The sequence below is a fragment of the Piliocolobus tephrosceles genome, chromosome 13, assembly GCF_002776525.5.
Source record: "Piliocolobus tephrosceles isolate RC106 chromosome 13, ASM277652v3, whole genome shotgun sequence".
In the NCBI taxonomy this organism is placed as follows: domain Eukaryota; kingdom Metazoa; phylum Chordata; class Mammalia; order Primates; family Cercopithecidae; genus Piliocolobus; species Piliocolobus tephrosceles.
In genome coordinates, this window is record NC_045446.1 from 29,203,933 (window position 1) to 29,223,334 (window position 19,402).

The 19,402-nt window shown below is 39.0% G+C and overlaps 1 protein-coding gene across 3 annotated transcripts in view; it reads right to left on the minus strand.

Moving 5' to 3' along the window:
• CD44 (CD44 molecule (Indian blood group)) overlaps positions 1 to 19,402 on the minus strand; it is a 92,459-nt gene that overhangs the window by 34,135 nt on the left and 38,922 nt on the right. For 2 of the 3 annotated variants that reach the window (XM_023185574.2, XM_023185573.3), the window contains exons 3-5: positions 17,626 to 17,759; positions 11,528 to 11,596; positions 8,378 to 8,608 (exon numbers count right to left, since the gene is read on the minus strand). In XM_023185574.2, coding sequence (XP_023041342.2) covers positions 8,378 to 8,608; positions 11,528 to 11,596; positions 17,626 to 17,759 — 434 coding nt within the window. Of the gene's footprint in view, positions 1 to 242; positions 369 to 1,555; positions 1,685 to 8,377; positions 8,609 to 11,527; positions 11,597 to 17,625; positions 17,760 to 19,402 lie in introns of all 3 variants that reach the window. The other variant, XM_023185575.2, reaches the window with a different exon arrangement.

Here is a 19,402-nt window from a genome sequence, read left to right on the forward strand (position 1 = left end):
GACCTCATTGATAAATAAAACAGGAAGAACCTGAGACATTAGAAATTTTATGAGATATTTTCCCTACTTCTCAAAACATTCTATTTCTTCTTCCATAATCTCATCAAGATATAACTAAGGTATGATCACAGGTTCACCTATTTTTCACATTAACTACTTCTCAAGAGAGATACAATTAGGTGTCACTCAGATTAATCAATAAGCCTTGCATAAATGGCTGTACTGTAATTGATTATTCTTACTGGTGCTGGAGATAAAATCTTCATCATCATCAATGCCTGATCCAGAAAAACTGAGGTGTCTGTCTCTTTCATCTTCATTTTCTTCATTTGGCTCCCAGCCTGCTGAGATGGTATTTGAAGACGTACCTGTTGTGGTGACTTGCATTAGTGGCTGAGCTGGATGCCAGGCAACCCACTTGCAAAGGAAGAAAATCAGGCACAGAAGGTATAACGGATTTCCCGGATTTTTAAAAGAAAGTGAGGGAGTTGACTTGCATACCCCAAATTCTTATGTTCTGGTCTCCGAAGCTAATACATAAATCTCAAAACAAGTGGCTATGATCTTTAAAACTGAATATTCTCTTTAAGAAAGCTAAAATAGGTCTTTAAAGGCCAATGAAAACTCCCCCACACTTTCAGATGTGTTTATTATTAACTCATTAAGCATATGCCATTAAAGCCAAGCTGTCAAGAACAGAATGGAAAGGTTTCATACGTGCCTTTTTTTTTTTTTTTTTTTTTTGTCAAGACACCTTCAGAAAAATGTTGGAATCTACACCTATGCCAGTCATTTCATTGTGTTCACAATTTGCTAATTCATTTCTTGTCTTCAAACAGAGATGGAAGCTACACTGCTGTTCCCAACACTACTTCAGCATAGAGCAAAAACGTGGAGCCAATTAACAGAGAAATCATTTTTGGCATTATTAGGCAATCAAAGGGGTTAACTAAAGTGAACTGTGGTTGAGATATTGAGAAATTCTTTTTCTTTTTGAATAAAAAAAGGAGATGAAAAACTTCATCATCTTCTCAGTGGTTACTGTAGACAATGTCTTTTTACCAAAACAGGGTTTTCTACATTTTAAATGAGATTCAGGCTATCTTAGGGAATGAGCATTTGTCTTTTCTTATGATTAGTGTCTACTCTAAGAATAGTTCCATTGATGAAGATTTTCTATATTTTTTCAGATCTAGCTATGCTATTTCCTCATGAAAGTCCAAGACTTTTTATGACTGTGGTAATTTTAGAATATACATGAATAATCTTTCAGAGTCACAATTTTGCTACGTCATTAAAAAAAGCTTATTCCCGTTTTGTAGTCTCTATATTAACCTTCTCCTGGGCTATACTAATCCATATATTAGAAAGAAGAAATCTGCTTATTGGTGCCATACAAGCAAACAAATAGATACCAGAGTTCATGATCCTTCTAAAGTCATAATGAACATTTGTGAGAATAGAAGGAACTTCAGGCTTTAATAACATCCTAGAGGTCAAAATTATTCAAGGCTGTCAAGAAAACATATGCTATGAGACAATAATAACTCATTACCAGCCATTTGTGTTGTTGTGTGAAGATGATTCTTGGACTCTGATGGTAGAAACAACCATGAAAACCAATCCTGGGTTTCTTGCCTCTTGGTTGCTGTCTCAGTTGCTGTAGCACTAGTGCTCATCAAAGCTGTTGTAATCATGATTGAATTGATTGTTGAAAGATTAATTAACAGTTCCTAAGAAATAGCATTGAATATGCTTTTACTCTTTTACTATTCAAGAGAATCATCTATATTTGATATAGATGGTGAAAAGAATGGGAAAAAGCAAAAAAGTTCCATTTTTTTCAGAGGCTCAAACTGAAGTTTATAGAATGTCAGAGAGGGAAGGATCTTAAATGTCATCTGGTTCATGCTCCTTATCTTAAAGATTTAAAAATTGTGCTGGACAGAGCTTCTGACCTATCTGAAGTCAGAAGCCTAATTAGCAAGACTGAGGGCTCCAGGAACACATGAGAGCCATCTTCAAATTTTGAAAGTCTATATAATGTAAAAGAAGGATTAAATTTTTTGTCTCTGGATCCAGGAGGCCAAATTAGGATCTGTGGTGAAAAGTTCAGGGAGATGAATATTCTTCCAAAGGTTGGATTGGAAAAAACAATAATCTGAACTATCCAACAATGAACTTCTTCATAAAGTTTCCCATAGTCAGGAAGATCACTTGGCAGGAAAGCTGTGTAAGAGATTAAATTATTAGAAGTGTTGATTGAACCAGACCATTTAACATCCTTTCCAAATCTGAGAGTTTATGATTCTAAAACTCAGCTTTTCAGAGTCCTAGCTCCTTAATCTTCTATACAATCTTGGGCAACCAATATCATTCTCCAAGAATTTAGAATATGATATTTCTGCCAGCAATAGATACAGAATCTTAACAATCCAACACACAGGGAAAATGACATAGAAGTAGAAGATTGAAAAATATGCCTCTCCACTTTTCTCCATTTAGATTCCAAATCCTCTCACAACCTTACCCAAGGTAATTTCTTATGTCAAACTATATTTTGCAAAGCGGAATAGGACATTTTGAGTCTCATTCTTTGAAAATAGGATAATCAATCAAGAAAGACAGACAGAGATGAAGTGACCCCAATGATCTTGCTAATAAGACCAAAAGCAAGAGTCTTGATTAAAAAATCTCCAAAGACCGCCATTTCTGCAACCAATAATGCACAAAAATGTGTATCAGAAGAATATGAACTAACAGTAGACAAAAAACTGAGAATGAGTACAAGCAGAGAGGCTGAAATCATCATCCTCAAACACAAAAGTAAGGTGAGTTAGATTTTTTTTTCAGCTATCAAGAAAGCCCAAAAATGACCTAAGATGAAATAACTGCCAAAAAGACCTTCTCCTTCACATTCTTTGTCCTATGAAGACAAACATTGTCAACATTTAAAAATAGCATTTTCTTTATTCTGCAATTTCTCTATCCCCCCCTCCCCACCCCTGCATGATCTTAGACATTGTGATACGGCAACAATAACATAACATGAGCACTATTTTCCTCATGATTATTTATAGAAGTAAAGAATATAATTTAGCCAATGTCATACAAGGCAAACAAATGTGAAGAATCATTTTTCCATGTTTATTACTCCCCTCTGCAGAAAGAATGTCTAGTTATTTTGTAGTATGGCCATTACCTCCATCAATGAAAGTTAATAAATGAAGGTGTCCTTGCAATCTCCCATTTTTACAGGCTTTGAATCATTCTTCCCCAAAGCTCCTTTATCAATACACTTTGCAGGTATATAGAGTTAAGAGCCACACACCCAGGGAGCTAGTTAGAAGCCCAGATTCTGATATGGAGCAATAGGTCATTTCCTACATTTTACAATTGAGATTTTAAGTGTTCAAAGAAGGGTTCAGGGCCTACACTTTGATGAGAGAAATCTGCATTTCCTTCTCTTATTATTGGCTGTGAGAATCAGAACAGCAGAAAGGAGAAGCCTGCACTTTCCGGCAGACTTCTTTCTAAAGGACATTTTCTCACTGAATCACACAGTCAATTCATTCATTTGTAGTTTTTCATAATTTGATTCATTCATTCAGAAGTATTCATTCATAGTTTTTCTTTCCTCTTATGGAAAATCATTCTGATTCTACATACACATTACCAAAAGGAAAACATACAGGACATTTAAGAATATCAGTCATATCCCCAGATCCACAGGCCTTTCTGATATACCAAGTGGTACAAGACCCTATTCTCACTAAGAATGGTGAAGGAGATTTGGCGTGATGATGGATGTCCTCTCCCCTAACACTAAAAGATCTGACATTCAGGAGAGCTGATAAACAAAAGACGAAGCAGTTTACCTGTCATTGCTGTTGTTGTGAGATCCTGAGTCTTAGGCTGTGAATTACCAAACCAAAACCAAATCCAGTTATTTTGCTTCTGTGCTGTTGCGTGGCTGTTTGAGTGCACAGTTGAAGTAACTGGATCAATTATGAAAATATCACTTAGTGATATTCCCTCTGTAAATCTTTACTTTCAGTTCTGTCTGTATATGATGTCTGTATCTATTATTGAATGATAATTAGAAAAGAAAAATCTAGGCCTTGTTTTATCTTTCCAGACTCCTAACATCTCCCACAATCTGAGGACAACATCAGATATGCAAATTCCGCATGGGTATAAATTTCATGCTACTCATTCTTCAAACTGAACTTCCTGAATTCATGATCAAAGCAAAATCAAGCAGCAACTTAATAACCTGCGAAGGAAAGAAATTTTCTATTTTCTTGATTGGGCGACTGAGCCATGAACTGGAGGTTTTCGAAGCAGAATTTCAAACGATTGCTTTCATTCATTTATCTTTGGATTATCTTTGAGTTGCTAGCGTGTATTTTTCACATCTGTCTAACATTGTACCCAAGTAGCTTGTGATGACAACTGGCATTTCAAAGCTCCACCCACATGCATCAGTCTCAGGTCAAACTTCATACTTGAGCAGGAACTTTGCAAAGAAAATGTGTTCAAAGTATAGAAATCAGATAAAGCTTCCTCAGGTATCCATCTATAATTTCTGTTACTTTTTATTCTAATTCAATATGTATTTCTACCAAAAACCAGAGTGGCCAAAGTTAGAGAAATTCCACATTTTTCTCAGATTAGAGAAAATATCATCAGTAACATTTTGCAATTTAAAATCTCTCATTTGACTCTCAAGTTTGACTTGAGTCCAGCATGTTTCCTTGTTGAAGTGGAATGGCAAAAACCATCAGGATAAATATCTAATTTAAGCCAGTTGAGATTTTTAAAAACCACTTTAAATTATATATCCCTTTGAAAATCTGTTATGACCTCCTTTCTCGAAAAAGAGATGCTACATATACACACACTCAAAATTTTGCATATTGTTTCAGATGGTTCTAGAATGCCTTATGGTCTATCATTGAACCTACTGAAGGTCCATGAACCCTAGCTTAAAAACTTTGACTCTACCTATATCAAATGCCAACAGGCATTTGTGCCCCACTGGCACAGTATGTTCTGTCCTCTAAATCAGGCTTGTCCAACCCATACCCTGCGGGCCACATGCGATCCAGGATGACTTCGAATGTGGCCCAACAAAAATTCATAAACTTTCTTAAAACATTATGAGATTTTTGTGTGTGTGTTATCCCATCAGCTATGGTTAGTGTTAGTGCATTTTATGTTTGGCCCAGGACAATTCTTCTTCTTCCAATGTGGCCCAGGGAAGCCAAAAGACTGGACACCCCTGCTGTAAAGGACACATTAGTTCAGAACAGAGAGTAGAGAAATAGGAGCCAATTTTACCCATGAAGCCTCCAGACAAACCTGAGCATCCCCTGGAAAATCCACAGACACCACACTCTCACCTCAGAAACTTTATTAAAGATGCATAGTTCCCACCACCCTCATCCAATAGTACACCAGGAAAAAATAGGACCAGAGGAAACAAACCTACAAGAACAAGACAGAAATAGGTGTTATTTTTGTTTTCCTGAAAGGAGTGGTATGAGGGGGAAAAATAGAAAAAGCTACTGCCTAGCTAGCAGAATTTCTAATTTTCCCCACCTAAATAGGCCATACCAGATCTGAAAAAAAAAAAAAAAGAAAGAAAGTTTTCCTTTGACACCCAGAAGACAAGGAAATACAGTGTTCCAAGGCAAGAGTCAGTTTCCTGAATTAGTTTAGGTTTCTTGATCCCAGAGAGCTCCAGGTCACCAATAGGAAGAGACTGATGACACTCAAGGTAAACAGCCTGCTGGAAGCCTAAAGCTACCCAGATGGTTATTCTTACTAGCTGTCCCTATTGCCACCCACTACAGGCCTTTCAGGAAGGAATGAGCCAGCCGAGCCAAAGACAGCCTTCTTCTATGCTCTTAGCCAGCACTCCTCTTGACCCCTGCACTCCTGCAATGCATGAGGGAGGTTTTGCAATCACTCCCTCTCACTCTGTCCCAGCTCTCAGTTCAACAGTGATAAGGTTTTGCAAATCTCCTCACTGGACTTTAGAAATACGATTCTATTCAGAAGCCTATTGGTGTTGAGTTTTCCTGTCATACCATTATGCTACGTTCAAGTTTCCACCAGGTTGTTTGCTTTGGTACCTTTCTTGGCATGAAGTGATCCACTTGGAGCTGCTACTGGTCCCATTGGGTACTACAGTACTTCAGTCACTCTCAGGTTAGCCTTGGACTCATCTGGTAGACTCATTAGTCTCTTTCTTTTTTAGCTGCTGAAGGAAACTTAACTAATTTATCTGGGAGGAGAAAGGCATAATTCATTTCTCAGCCCAAATCCTGAACTATATTTTAGTTAAGTCTCATAAACACTCCTTTTCCCTGATTTCTAAACTAATAGTATATAGTCTCCATGAAGGTAAGTCCAACTCTGAATTCCTAGCATCCTAGAGCCGTGTCTGGCATACAGAAGACCTCAAATATTGATTCAATGAATAAATATCTCAGTAATCTTTGCTTCTCTTCAGTGTTACTTCCTACCCATGTTTATCCTTGGATCGCAAGCATTCGAATAGGCCTGGTACATAGTAGGTTCTCAAAATACATTTGCTGATTAACTTAGGAAGGGAGGACACAGTTCTTAAGAGATATTCTATGGGGGTAAATAAAACGTGCTAATTGCCTTTTTTAAAACACACATGAAATACTATTTTGTATAGGCTATTAGTGGCTTGAATGTTAGCTATGTATGGTCCCCACAAGTTATGTTTTATCAGGATTTTCTTCTTTGGTGGGAAGTGGTACTTTAGGGTAGACCTATTCTGCTTCCTGCTGAGACCACTAATTATTGTGTTTGCCAGCATCTGACAAAATTGCATGCCATAATGATAAGCACCTTTGACATGGTTACTTTAAAAAGACAGGAACCCAAGAAGCAGTGAGTGGCTAGCAGCACTGCCTGCTTGGTTTGCAGAAGCCTCTCTCAAGAAGGGCTGCTCACGGGACTACCAACAATAAGCTGATGCAAACTCAAGAGGGCCAATAACCCAAGAAAGCATGGACAGCTTGAAAAAGCTGTTTTTAAAAGGCTTCAAAGAATGTGCAGGGAGTGATGGGAACGCCAAGCCTATTTGCATCATGCCCTCAGCCAGAGACTGACAGAAATTTAAAACACTATTGCACAAGTGACCTTATAAATGAAATCACAGTGCTGTGGGGGTTTCCCTGGCTTCTGGGTGACGAAGAATAGAGAAGGGCCCTGTCTTGAGTATTCACAAGCTAGTGCCTTTCTGCCACACTCTTTGGGGCCCAAGTTTCACCCCTCAGGAGCAATAGCCAGGAAAAGAGAAAATCCACACCATACTAGGAAAACTGCTACAGACGCAGATGCCCTATTTGAGTTTGATTAATCCTCCACTGGAGGAACATGGCCCATCTGGGAGTCCATTTCAAAACAAACTGCAGAAGAAAAGCGAAGAGGGAAACAGAAGAGACAAGAGATATGTAAACACTTTCCAGTGGAGCTGAAGCGTGAGGGGCAAACTCCAAAGAAATCGAACGCAATGTTTACATACTTCCGCTCTTGCAGCTCTAAGTAACGAATTACCCCCACACACCAAGTAAGTATTGAGAACATTCCCCAACAGGCTGGAATATAGAGCTCTTACGCTGATTTGATTTCACCAGAAAACTCATCCAGATATGCTTCCTTGGACCAAAAATGAAGGAATTCTTGAGTAAATCATGGTTGATGAAAATCACTGAATATTACACTATCAATAGTTTGAGTGTAAATCAAGTTAAAACACAAAAGGCCACAGTTGGCCCATGTATGCTTACAGTTCCATTATTGGAACGCTAAGCATGTGGGAGATATTTATATCCTACTGCTCAAGGTCATCACCAAGTTGTGATTGCAAAAATTCAAAAAATTGCAACCTCAGGCATAAACGGGTTTTTAGAAAGGTGATAGTGGAGTGGTACGCAAACTCTATGATCCCGACTTTATGAAAACAATCTTATTCATAGGTGGATAAGAACAAGAAGGAAACATGAAAATGGTTTTCATACCAGGCTTGAATTGTCACTGTATCCCTGGGGATAAGAGAATAAGGACGGCTCTCCCCAAAATAAAACTTCCTATATGGCACTTCTTATGCCAAGATAAGAAACACAGTTATAGATGACGAAAAAAAGGTAGGCAGTAGTAGTCAGTGCATACAGTTCACTGACAACCACAAGAGCCCACCTCCCCGAATGGCATCACCAGCTTCCAGCTGTCTAGAGATGAGAAAATCAGCATGTGAGTGTGCAATGCTCAGGAAGGTCAGAGACATTTTGCCAAGGAATTGCTATTGGGAAGCACGGTGATTTATTTTCCTTACTGGTAGCAGGGGTTCTGTCTGTGCTGTCGGTGATCCAGGGACCGTCTTCATCTGGGATGGAATGTGTAGTAGAAAAGGTGTGAAAGATGTAACCTCCTGAAGTGCTGCTCCTTTCACTGGAGGATCCGCTGCTCACATCATCGTCAGTAGGGTTGCTGGGGTAGATGTCTTCAGGATTCGTTCTGTATTCTCCTCTCTTGATATAGCGAGTGCCATCGGGGTTAACAATAGCTGGGAGAGAGAAAAGGTTCTTACAGAACTTCACAGCTCATATTTTGAGTTAGTGGATTAGCATTTAACATAGTGACTTCAAAGCTATTTTCCTTTGCAATGAAAAACACCTGTCTATCCAGTGATGGGACAGAGTGGCAGATGCACTTAGAAAGTGCAGCCTCCCATCCCCCTACACACCCTGGGGATGAGGAAGGAAACAAGGAAGTACTGGGGAGTCCCATCCCCATGTTTGAATCCCAGCTTCATAGAGCTCTGGACAAGGCAGCTCTGAGCTTCAGTTTCCTCATTTGTAAAATGGGGATTAAGTGATACATTGTAAGTAAAGTGCTCAGCACAGTATTCAAAATACAGTGGGTGCTCAATAAGTAATCATCCTCCCACTTGGTTCCCTACTCTCCCTTCTGAAGTACATATAAAATGTGTTGCTATTAATTCTATATATTCCTCCAGAAAGGATTTGAAGTAGCAGACTAATAGCCTCAGCAGGGAAGATACATCTGAAAATTGATGAAGATTTAGATTTTCTTTTTTAAGAGGCAAATTTTGTCTGCTTGTGCAAACACCCACTTCTGGCTAGGAAATCAGCAGGTCTAAATACAGATAGAGCCTTTGCAGTTCTCTGTGAAATTCAACCTGGAAATTAACAAGCACAGATATACACGAAGATCAACATCTGTGGTTTCAACAAGCAAATGACTAGAATGAACTGGAGAAGAAAAAGCCTGAATGGATTCATTCATTATTCCTCCCTAAAAGTATTTGCTGCTCTCAAGTCTGGGCCACTCACTATGCAAGTGAGATGAAATTATTTTCTGCTGTATTGCATTGATGGGACTAAAGGTTCTTTTTGGACACCTATTTAGCTTGCTCAAATGGAACTTTTTTATTTCTTGAGATGGAATCTCACTCTGTTGCCCAGGCTGGGGTACAGTGGTACAATCTTGGCGTGCTGCAACCTCTGCCTCCCGGGTTCAGGCAGCTCTCCTGCCTCAGCCTCTCAAGTAGCTGGGACTACAAGTGCACGCCACCACACCCAGCTAATTTTTGTATTTTTAGTTGACATGGGGTTTCACCATGTTGGTCAGGCTGGTCTTGAACTCTTGACCTCAGGTAATCTGTCTGCCTCGGCCTGGGATTACAGGAGTAAGCCACTGTGCCAAGCCTCAAGTGGAACTATTAATAATACATAAATGAAAAAAAAATCAAGGTGTCAATCACCCTGGTAATCTCTGCAGGTGAGGATTTGACAAGGAAATATTGTTGACCAAACTCTTACAGGTCTGGACTTCAAAAGAGAACTGTGGGCATCAAAGAAACAGGGCATTTATTAAACATCTACTATGGGCTGGGCATACATTAGACATAGTGTCTTTTACAAATTTCCTGAAAATTCTCATAGGTTGTTCCATTATACATATGAGAAAACTGAGGATCAGAAAAACTATGTCTCTCCTCTCAAATCTCACACATGGTGAGGAACTGGGATTTCAAACCAGGCCTGACCGAGACAGCACATCTCATGTCATAGCCATTATGGTGTGAAGCCTCCCCTTCCTATTGCAAGGCACAGGTCAGGGACAATTCCTTACACAACAATGTGCGGCTGGGTTTGTATGGTCTACAAAGATTCTCATCCATCTGCCACTGCAACATCATGCCCATGCACACTGTCGGTGTCCAGCTGTGAGGAAGCAGAAATCAGACCTCCTCAACACTGTACTGTTTCCCATTAAATGAGGCTGGGAGGCAGTAAGATCAGGGTTAGCAGACTAGCCTATTTGAAAGTTCTGGTTCAGATTTTCTGATTTCTACAATGCTGGAATAGGTCAGGCATGGTGGCTCATGCCCGTAACCCTGGCACTTGGGAGGTTGAGGAGGGAGGATTGCTTGAGCCCAGGAGTTCAAGACCAGCCTGGACAACATAGTGAGACCCCCATGTCTATTTTTAAAAAGTGCATGAATATATACATCTGTGGATAATCAAATATCAGGATGATTTAAGATGGATGGGGTATAAATAATGTCAAAACTCGTATCAGGAAGTTTATATCCTTCATGATTATCTTTCAATACTTCAGTTACATCAAACATGAAATTGCTAATTGGGGCCAAAATGCCCCTACGCCTGACACTTATTAATTCCCCTTTCTAAGAGAGAACATGACTCAGACCTAGAGTTTTTAGAAGCTACAAATTAAGAACATTATTTAATTTTTCTTACTTTTTAATATGTTATTAAGGTTGCCTTCTATTTATGATGTGATGTTGGTTTTCCATGTGCAATTTCTTTTTAAAAATAAGTGCATTTTAAGTAGAAAACAATGGGTCAATTAAATAAAAAAATCAAGTAAATGTTAGCATTGTATATATAGAGATACCAAAAAAATGTGAAAGTGGTTTTCAAATGACTGAAGTTTGAGGAACGATGCATGAGTGTAAACCAGAGAGCAGTTTCAAGTCATTGCAGAAAAAAGGGAAGGGACACTGAATTAAAGCCAACTGTCCTCAGTCTTAGGGAAATGACTAATATTCTTTTTTTTTTGGAAATGGAGTCTCACTCTATTGCCCAGGCTGGAGTGCAGTGGCGCGATCTCAGCTCATTACAACCTCTGCCTCCTGGGTTCAAGCCACTCTCCTGCCTCAGCCTCCCGAGTAGCTGGGATTACAGGTGCCTGTCACTACACCCAGCAAATTTTTTGTATTTTTAGTAGAGATAAGGTTTCGCCATATTGGTCAGGCTGGTCTCAAACTTCTGACCTCAAGTGATCCAACCACCTCAGCCTCCCAAAGTGCTGGGATTACAGAAGTAAGCCACCACACCTGGCCTAATGTTCTATTCAAATATACCATAGAGAACCCACCTGAGCCCCTTCCCCAAAATAGGAAAATTTAATTAAGATTAGAAGAGAGACATACTTATGGTAATTGGTCCATCAAAGGCATTGGGCAGGTCTGTGACTGATGTACAATCTTCTTTAGGTGGAGCTATGGGGTAGGAAAAAAAAAAAGGATGAGAACCCTTTAAAAATATGAGTAAAATCTATCCTCATTTTTATTAGTCAGTTAGGATGGAGTTTTATTTTAACTTGTCCCAAATAATTTTCTTTTTCCAAAACTCCGTAAGTTGGCTAGGAATTTCTCTGTCTTCTGTGATGCGTTTTCCATTTTTACTTGATTTCATAAATTTCTGGAACTTATGAAATTTCCAGAAATTTCCCCACCCCCGTGAATTCATTCATTAATAAATATACATTCTATATCAGGCACTGGGGAAGCCTGGGGGTACAATCGTAAATGAGATAGACATGGCTCCTTCTCTAATGCGAACAAATTAGGGAGGATTTTTTAAATTTGTGATTATAAAAGTAATGCAGGAACATTGTAAAAAATTTAAAAGTAAAGTATGAACTATCATGAGAAAATCATTTACAATCTGGGCAATCTACAGAAATGATGAGAAAACATGACAGACACAGAATCAAATGTTTATCAACATGATCAGCCTGACAATCTGCAGGTTAAAATAACATAATCATAACAAAGAATTTACTCAGTTGAAATATTAAAAACCAAATGAATCTCTAGTCTTTCATTAATGTCGTAATGTATTTATTAATTTAGCTGATCTTTTGAAGTGCTTACTCTGTATAGACAACTTCTCAGCATGTTACTTCTGAGGTTGACCACCTTTGGCCTAGGTGCCCACAATATTTTTCAAGGTTACTGTTTTGGCATATCTCATCATTGGTATTTCTGGGTTTTTTTCCTCTTGTTCTCCATTTATCCTCTGCTCTTTCATCCCTTTCTTTAGGAATAAAGATTTCTGCCTGAATCTTGGACCTGACTGATCATCCACAGATGTTACTGGTAGCCCTCTGAGCAGCACTGTCTCAAGCCCCCTGACAACAGGCCCTGAAACTTCCACCTTGCATTTAATTCCTTGTGTCTTAAAAGCAGACTGCAGAGTAGCTAAAGCAACCTTCCATTCATGCCAAAGTGCTTTATTCTGTGACTAGACCTTGAATTGAGCTCTAAAGCCTCAGAGAGCTTTAGACTGGTTTTGCTGCTGTAGAAAGATTAAGTCCATTTGTGCATTACAGTTTTTGTACTGTGTGTGTGCATACGTAAATGTAAAATGGAAATTTATTTGTTAGGTTAGTTTCTCCCAGAATTGCTCCTGGCAAAGAGGAAGAAGGAGATGGATGGGTAGAGACGGATGGATAGATGGATGGAGAGAGGGAGGGAGGAAGAGAGGCAGGCAGACAGACTGCTATCACAAGTATTTTAAGTGTCCTACTATAATTTTTGCATGCGCATAAAAGTGAATAGAAACACAAGTTGAACAAAACAGGTTTTGTTTGCTTCCTAGTACATGCGAGCATCTTTTCCCACAGATAAAGGAGGATAACCTTAACCTGCCCATTTCTTTGGCCTCATAGTGAAACTAACTGTCAGTTTTATACATTCGATTGGAAAAAAACAGAAAGTTTTAGGAAAAGCCATTCTTGCAAAGCCTGTTCTAAAAGATTTCTCAGATTTTTTAAAAAAGAAATATCACCTCCTTGGCGAGGCCATTCCTTACCCTCCAATCTAAGCTGCTTCATCACTCCCCCACACCTGTCACCATCACATAGCATCTTGCTCTCATTTCTTCTTCATGTTTACCACTATATAAACTTATCTTGTTCATCTTACTTGATGGCTGCTCGTGGCACATCTCTCAATCACTGCTTCCTGCTACCTGCCTCCCTCCCTAGAAATATATAAGCTCCACAGATGAGTAATAACTTTATCTGTCTTGGCCAGAACATTTGTGCGTGATGGGGACAGATAAACATGCAATAAAAATGTGTTAAATGGATGAAAAAAGAAAAAAGTACCAATATAATTTCCCAAGGGTCTATTCTTCCAGTAAACACACCTAAGATGTTAACCCCCCCAAATGGGTCTCCAAATATGTACAGGTCAAGCATTTAGATTATCCCTAAATGATAACGCCATAAGAAATAATTAAAGGAAGTTACATCTATAACTCTTCATTTATTATTTTTGAGCATCTACTCAACACTTATATGCCAGACCATATAAAAGGAGAAAAGAAGATGAGCATGCTTCTGTCCCTGCTTGTGAGAAATTCACAAGGTCATGGGGGACCGTAATAATTAATATTAATTTAGCTTTTTACAGTTTTCAAAAATATTTTCCAAAATTATTGCACTTGAAAATAAGGGCATATAACCAACCTGGGAGATTTGGTGGAGTATCTATCTTGTTTCTCATGGAAATATCAGCAGAAACTGACCCAACCTATGAGATATTTCTGATATTTGTATGTTGCGCATACCTGGAACCAGGCTTTGGATTATGCCCTCTTAACGCCAGGGATGCAACAATCTCCCCCAACTTCAAATATAACTGCAAGTAACAGTACACTGGGAATTTCCAGGCAGCAAGTTGTAATAGAATGGAGCATGATGTCAAAAACCCTAAGACAGTTTTATAAATTTTTAGAGCATTCGTTCACATGGACCCCCTTCATGCTCCAATTCACCTTAACTTTTATAAAGAACATCAAATCTGGCAAATACACTTAGTGGATGGTGACCCAAATGTGCAATTAACACACTCGTGCTCTCATGTCGGATTCCAGGGCCTCATTAGATAGCCTTTCTTTCCATTTAATGAGCTCTGTACTGCTTGGAAAGCTAGACCTGGTGAGGTATTCCTGAATCTGAGGACTTGTTAGAAATTCTCTGAGGTGGGCATTCTCATAAACCTTGGCTTCAACACACCAAAATAACCAAGAGAAATATTAATTATTCAGTCTAGCCACTAATCTCCAGATAGAAAAGCACCCTCTTCAATGCTGGATACATTTTAGTTATCTCAGAAATATTCTCAAATAGTTGTTGAATAAAGGAGGAAATGAATAAATAAATAATGTAGAATCTTCCCTTTAATTCTACCTTCAAAATAAAATGAGGCACTTGACTGAAAGCAAGCTTAAATGAATCAATTCAAGTCAGTTCTGTGTTCACACAGAAGTCACCAGGCTCACATTGGTCCTCAACCACTGAGAATGAGGAGAAAAAAAATCACAAAGGTCTTTTCAAGTTCTGCCTTATTTTCATTTGTTAGCCACGGGCCATGTTTTCTAAAAGTATTGCTAAAACTTAAGCTTATGGAAGCTATCTACTAAGATCAAGCTGACTTTTGTCCCTATAGCTGTTTTATGGGGGGATCACAGCACTGGGACAGCACCACCTGCTAGCAGCTTTCAGGCTAAATTAGATTCAGGAATCCTTGCAATGAAATCCTTTGCATACGGCAGTTTATCAAAAATCTTTAGCTCACTTAATACCCCTATCATCTGACTCTAATTCAAGATATTTAGAATTTATTTATCCTTAAACACATTTATCCTTTTCTCCAGTTTCTTTATTTTTTTATTTTTTGTCTCATTGCTTCAACAAGATTGTTAACTCCTTTGAGACAAGAAATGTAGCCTCCAGTTCTTTCTTACCCCATCTTTGCCTAGTGCAGTACTGAGCACATACAGGTGATCAATAAATATTCCCTTTAAACTTAAATAAAACTTACAAAAGTAGCTATCAATATTGAGTCAATTTGGAAAATAGACAAAAGGAAAAATATTACTTCTAGCTTTATTATTTAATTCATCTATTTTAGTAAGGAACATACCCCCTGTACTTCTCAAACTTTTCAACTGAACTAACCCTCCAAGGAGAAGAAAATCAATCAATGCTCTTGCTCCCAACTCCAGGGATGGGCCCAACCTCATGAACAAAATTAAGGATAGAAACAAGTCTCAGTAGCAGCCTGCCTCGATGGCTTCGATGCCAGGCAATAAAACAGTGTGAGCTTCTACCTATTTGAGTTGAGGTTCCTTTTGGCAAGTGAAACCAACTTGTAAAACAGGTAAGATAATGTGGGTATGCAACTACATAATTTATTGCATACATTCATTCAGCAAGACTCAATGGGAGATGCAGTAAGCAGTGCCCAGAGACTCAGGAGTGTACAACTTCTGCCAGCCCTTTCCCACTGAGCCAACCTCTTCATCTAAAGCACAAGCTTTTCCCGATGTCTCCCCCCGACCTGTTGCACCGAGATGGAGCCAGCTAGACCACATGTTGCTCTATGTCTATTTCTTGCTTTTTTATATGTGGTTTTCTCATTAAAATAACATTAGAGTGACATGCTAGACATGGGTATGGGAACTTAGTATGTATGAGTCGTGTACTATTTAGCGTTAATTGGACTCCCTTCCCTTTGGTCAAACTCCATTTGTGTTCTTCACTCATATAACAGGGAGGAGTAAACATTATACAGTTTTCTGTTCCTGTTTTGTGTGTCTCTCCATAGGTTTAATGACCTGTAAATTTTTGTCAAAATCTACTGGCTTCACACACCCCATTTCAACTAGCCAGCCCTGATACTTTGTCCTAAACTCTAGATTTCTTCTCTGAATTTCCACTCTGATACCTACTGTTCACACAACAAAGGGTGGGTGGTGTAGATTAAAGCCACTGATGTAATCTCACAATTAATTTTAATTTTTGTTTTAATTTTTTTATTAGTAGGTAGATCTCATAATTAAGTTGATGTCCTTTTTATAGCTTAAAAATCCATGCAGATTTTTATGTTTTACTACCATAAATATATATGGTATATATATATGGTATATGTGATGTATATGGTGTATATATATCTGTGATATCTTGATTTTATATATATATTTATATGTGTTTGTCTCAGGCTGTTAATTTCTTAAGTCCCTTTCCAGCTAATTTAACATCTCCTTCCCATCTTTGAGGAAAACTGACACTCCAGCAAGATGTACCAAGTTTACCTCAAGGCTTCATCTTTCCCTTCACACAACTTCAAACCTTCCATGGGAACAGAAGACCCAGTTTAAGAGGTAAGACTTTTGACAGGTGGCATCCAGATATTTGACATTTATAATTTTGATTCTTCTCAAAAAATTCTGAAAATTCATGATGCATAGAATTATTTAATTTTGCTAGGACTTGAATAAGGCTCATAAGCCTGATTTTCTAGGTTAATGGTAGGGAGAAAGTCACAAAGACATAGAGAAAGGCTGGCCTGTGTCCTAGCATCTACATCTTAACTTAGGTTTCTTCTTCTCTGGTTTTCTCAACTGTTGGGTAAGGGATATTTAAGAAGGTCAAAGGCATACCATATACTCTCCAAGAATTTTTTCCAGCCCTCTCATATAATAAATACCTCTCAGCTAAGACATTTGACTTACACCCCAAAGCTATCATTAGATTCATGTCACTCCCTTATTCAAAACCTATAATGACTTCCCATCACACTGAGAATGAATCACCCCCTGTTAGCAGGCCCTTGCTTAGCTCTCTGGCGTTATTCCTTGGCATTCTCCCCTCTGAGCACTGATATTCTCACAACAGGCCAGGGGGCACTTTTCCTGACCACCTTCTCAGAAAATAAAAGCATCCCTGACACTCGTTAGCCTTGTACTCTGCTCTCTTTTTTACAGCACTTGTATCACTTTCTGACTTCATACATGGCAAGCTTGTCCAACCGGCGGCTCACAGGCCACGGGTGCTCCAGGATGACTTTGAATGTGGTCCAACACAAATCTGTAAACTTTCTTAAAACATTATGAGGTTTTTGTGTGTGTGATTTTTGTTTGTTTTTTAGCTTATCAGCTACTGTTAGTTTTAGTGTAATTTATGTGGGGCCCAAGACAATTCTTCTCCCAATGTGGCCCAGGGAAGTCAAAAGACTGGACACCCCTGAAGGGTATTTAATATTTATTTGCTTATTGTTTGCCTCCCCAGTTTAGCATGTAAGCTCCGTGGAGACAGGAATGTTGACTGCTGTACAGATATTGAGTGAGCATTTGTTATGTAAATGGAGGCTACGAGAATCCCCACTTGAGCTGAGCTCCAAAGACCAGGCTCCCAAAGCCTCTCATGCCAACAGACATCCCCCTGAGAACCAACCTGAGGCATTGAAGCAGTATGTGTCATACTGGGAGGTGTTGGATGTGAGGATGTACACCCCTGTGTTGTTTGCTGCGCAGATGGAGTTGGGCTGAATCCGGGGAATCACCACGTGCCCTTCTATGAACCCGTACCTGTAAGAGAAAAACAAGAGGATATTGACCTAAAAGGTTAAGATGGGAATTTCACAATATTCCATTGAATGACATTTAATGCTGTGCAACTCTTCACTCAATTCACCTCTAGGGATATCGGAGGTTTCAACAACTGAGTTATGTGAAATCCAAAAATAACAGCATAGAGAGGGAAAGAGATCAACAAGACTAATAGAAACAAAGTGATTTTATTTAGAGACCTATAAAGAGCTTTAAAAAAAATCATGAAAGGAATAATTAGTTTCAAATAAAATTTGTGTTCATCAGTGTTGAGTCTATCTGAACAAACAGGAGGAAGCATGAGTCACAGAAGAGAGAAGGTTTGATGTGAGATTCATCCTGGCTCTGGATTACTTTCATGTTTTCCAGAAAATACACAAAATGGCCAACTTCCATAGATAGGAAGGGGTGCTTCTTCATTTCAGTGCACATATTTCAGACCTGTCTCATGTCCCATTCCCCTGCTTCTTTCTCAGCCACAACTTTTCCTGCGAGTCCCCTTACTCCATACTCCATAATCCTAAACACGAAGCCTTGTTCATATGCCAAGTACACAGCACAGCACACGGCCTCCTGAGCATTGCAGGCATAATTCTATTGCCAGTGGGAATAAATTAACCATTATTACAATAGCAGTCATAGCAATTAAGTAAGCAGATAGCAACGGCTCATGTAGCTCAGGAACTTTCCAGAAGCAGCACAGCCAGAGAAACGCATAGCCCCTCTCTCCCCGCCAAGGTATCTGTGAGAGTGTGTTACAGCTGGAGGCCCTTTCAGATACAACATACACAGCCCAGCCTCTTCTAGCAGCATCCTGGTGGCTAAAAAGTTGCTTACTTTTTAATTGTGCTAAAAACACAATATTTTTCTGAATATAAAATGCCTCAAAAAAATGAGATGTGGGCTGAGAAAATTCCATGTGCAAGAGAAGCTGTGGTGCAGCAGGAGGGCAGAGAGGAGGAAGCTAAATCCAGCAGGTTTTTCAAAATTCAATTCTGGCTAAAATGCACATCGTTGCTTTTCATCTTTCCTGCCAGGGGCAACAGCATGGAGTGCATCACCCTGCAAGACCCGTGGAAATGTCTGTGAGTCTGCAGTTCCCAAGCACGCAGAACTCCTATCTATGTGGCAATTGTAGCTCTCATGACTAATTTCTCATCTAAACAGACAAACTGGTTTCCCCAAAGCCTCTTTAGCTTGGCAGGGGATACAGGCACAATTAAATGGTAATAAGTTTTCATATATCTAAGAGTTGCTACCAATCAGGGTGGGGTAGACAAAAGAGAGTAGTTGCTAAGGTTTTATCCTAACCCATGAGACTCTGCCATCTGTCCTATGGCAGAAAGCTGATTCATAGCTACTGGAGTGAAATTATGGAAATGAGTTTTGCAATACTTAATACCAGTTATGGGTGAAATGATAGATTTCTTTGGCACAGTTTTTCTTTTTCTAAATAATACTGCTTGGTGAACCTACCTGTCAACTCACCCCCATCACATCATGTCATCAAGTATGGATAACACTGACATTCTAGATTCTATTGCATTCTCTTTGTAAGCTATTACTGATTTTTTGCCACCTCATGTTGCCTGCCAGTTTTATGTGACATGCTAACTGTAAAT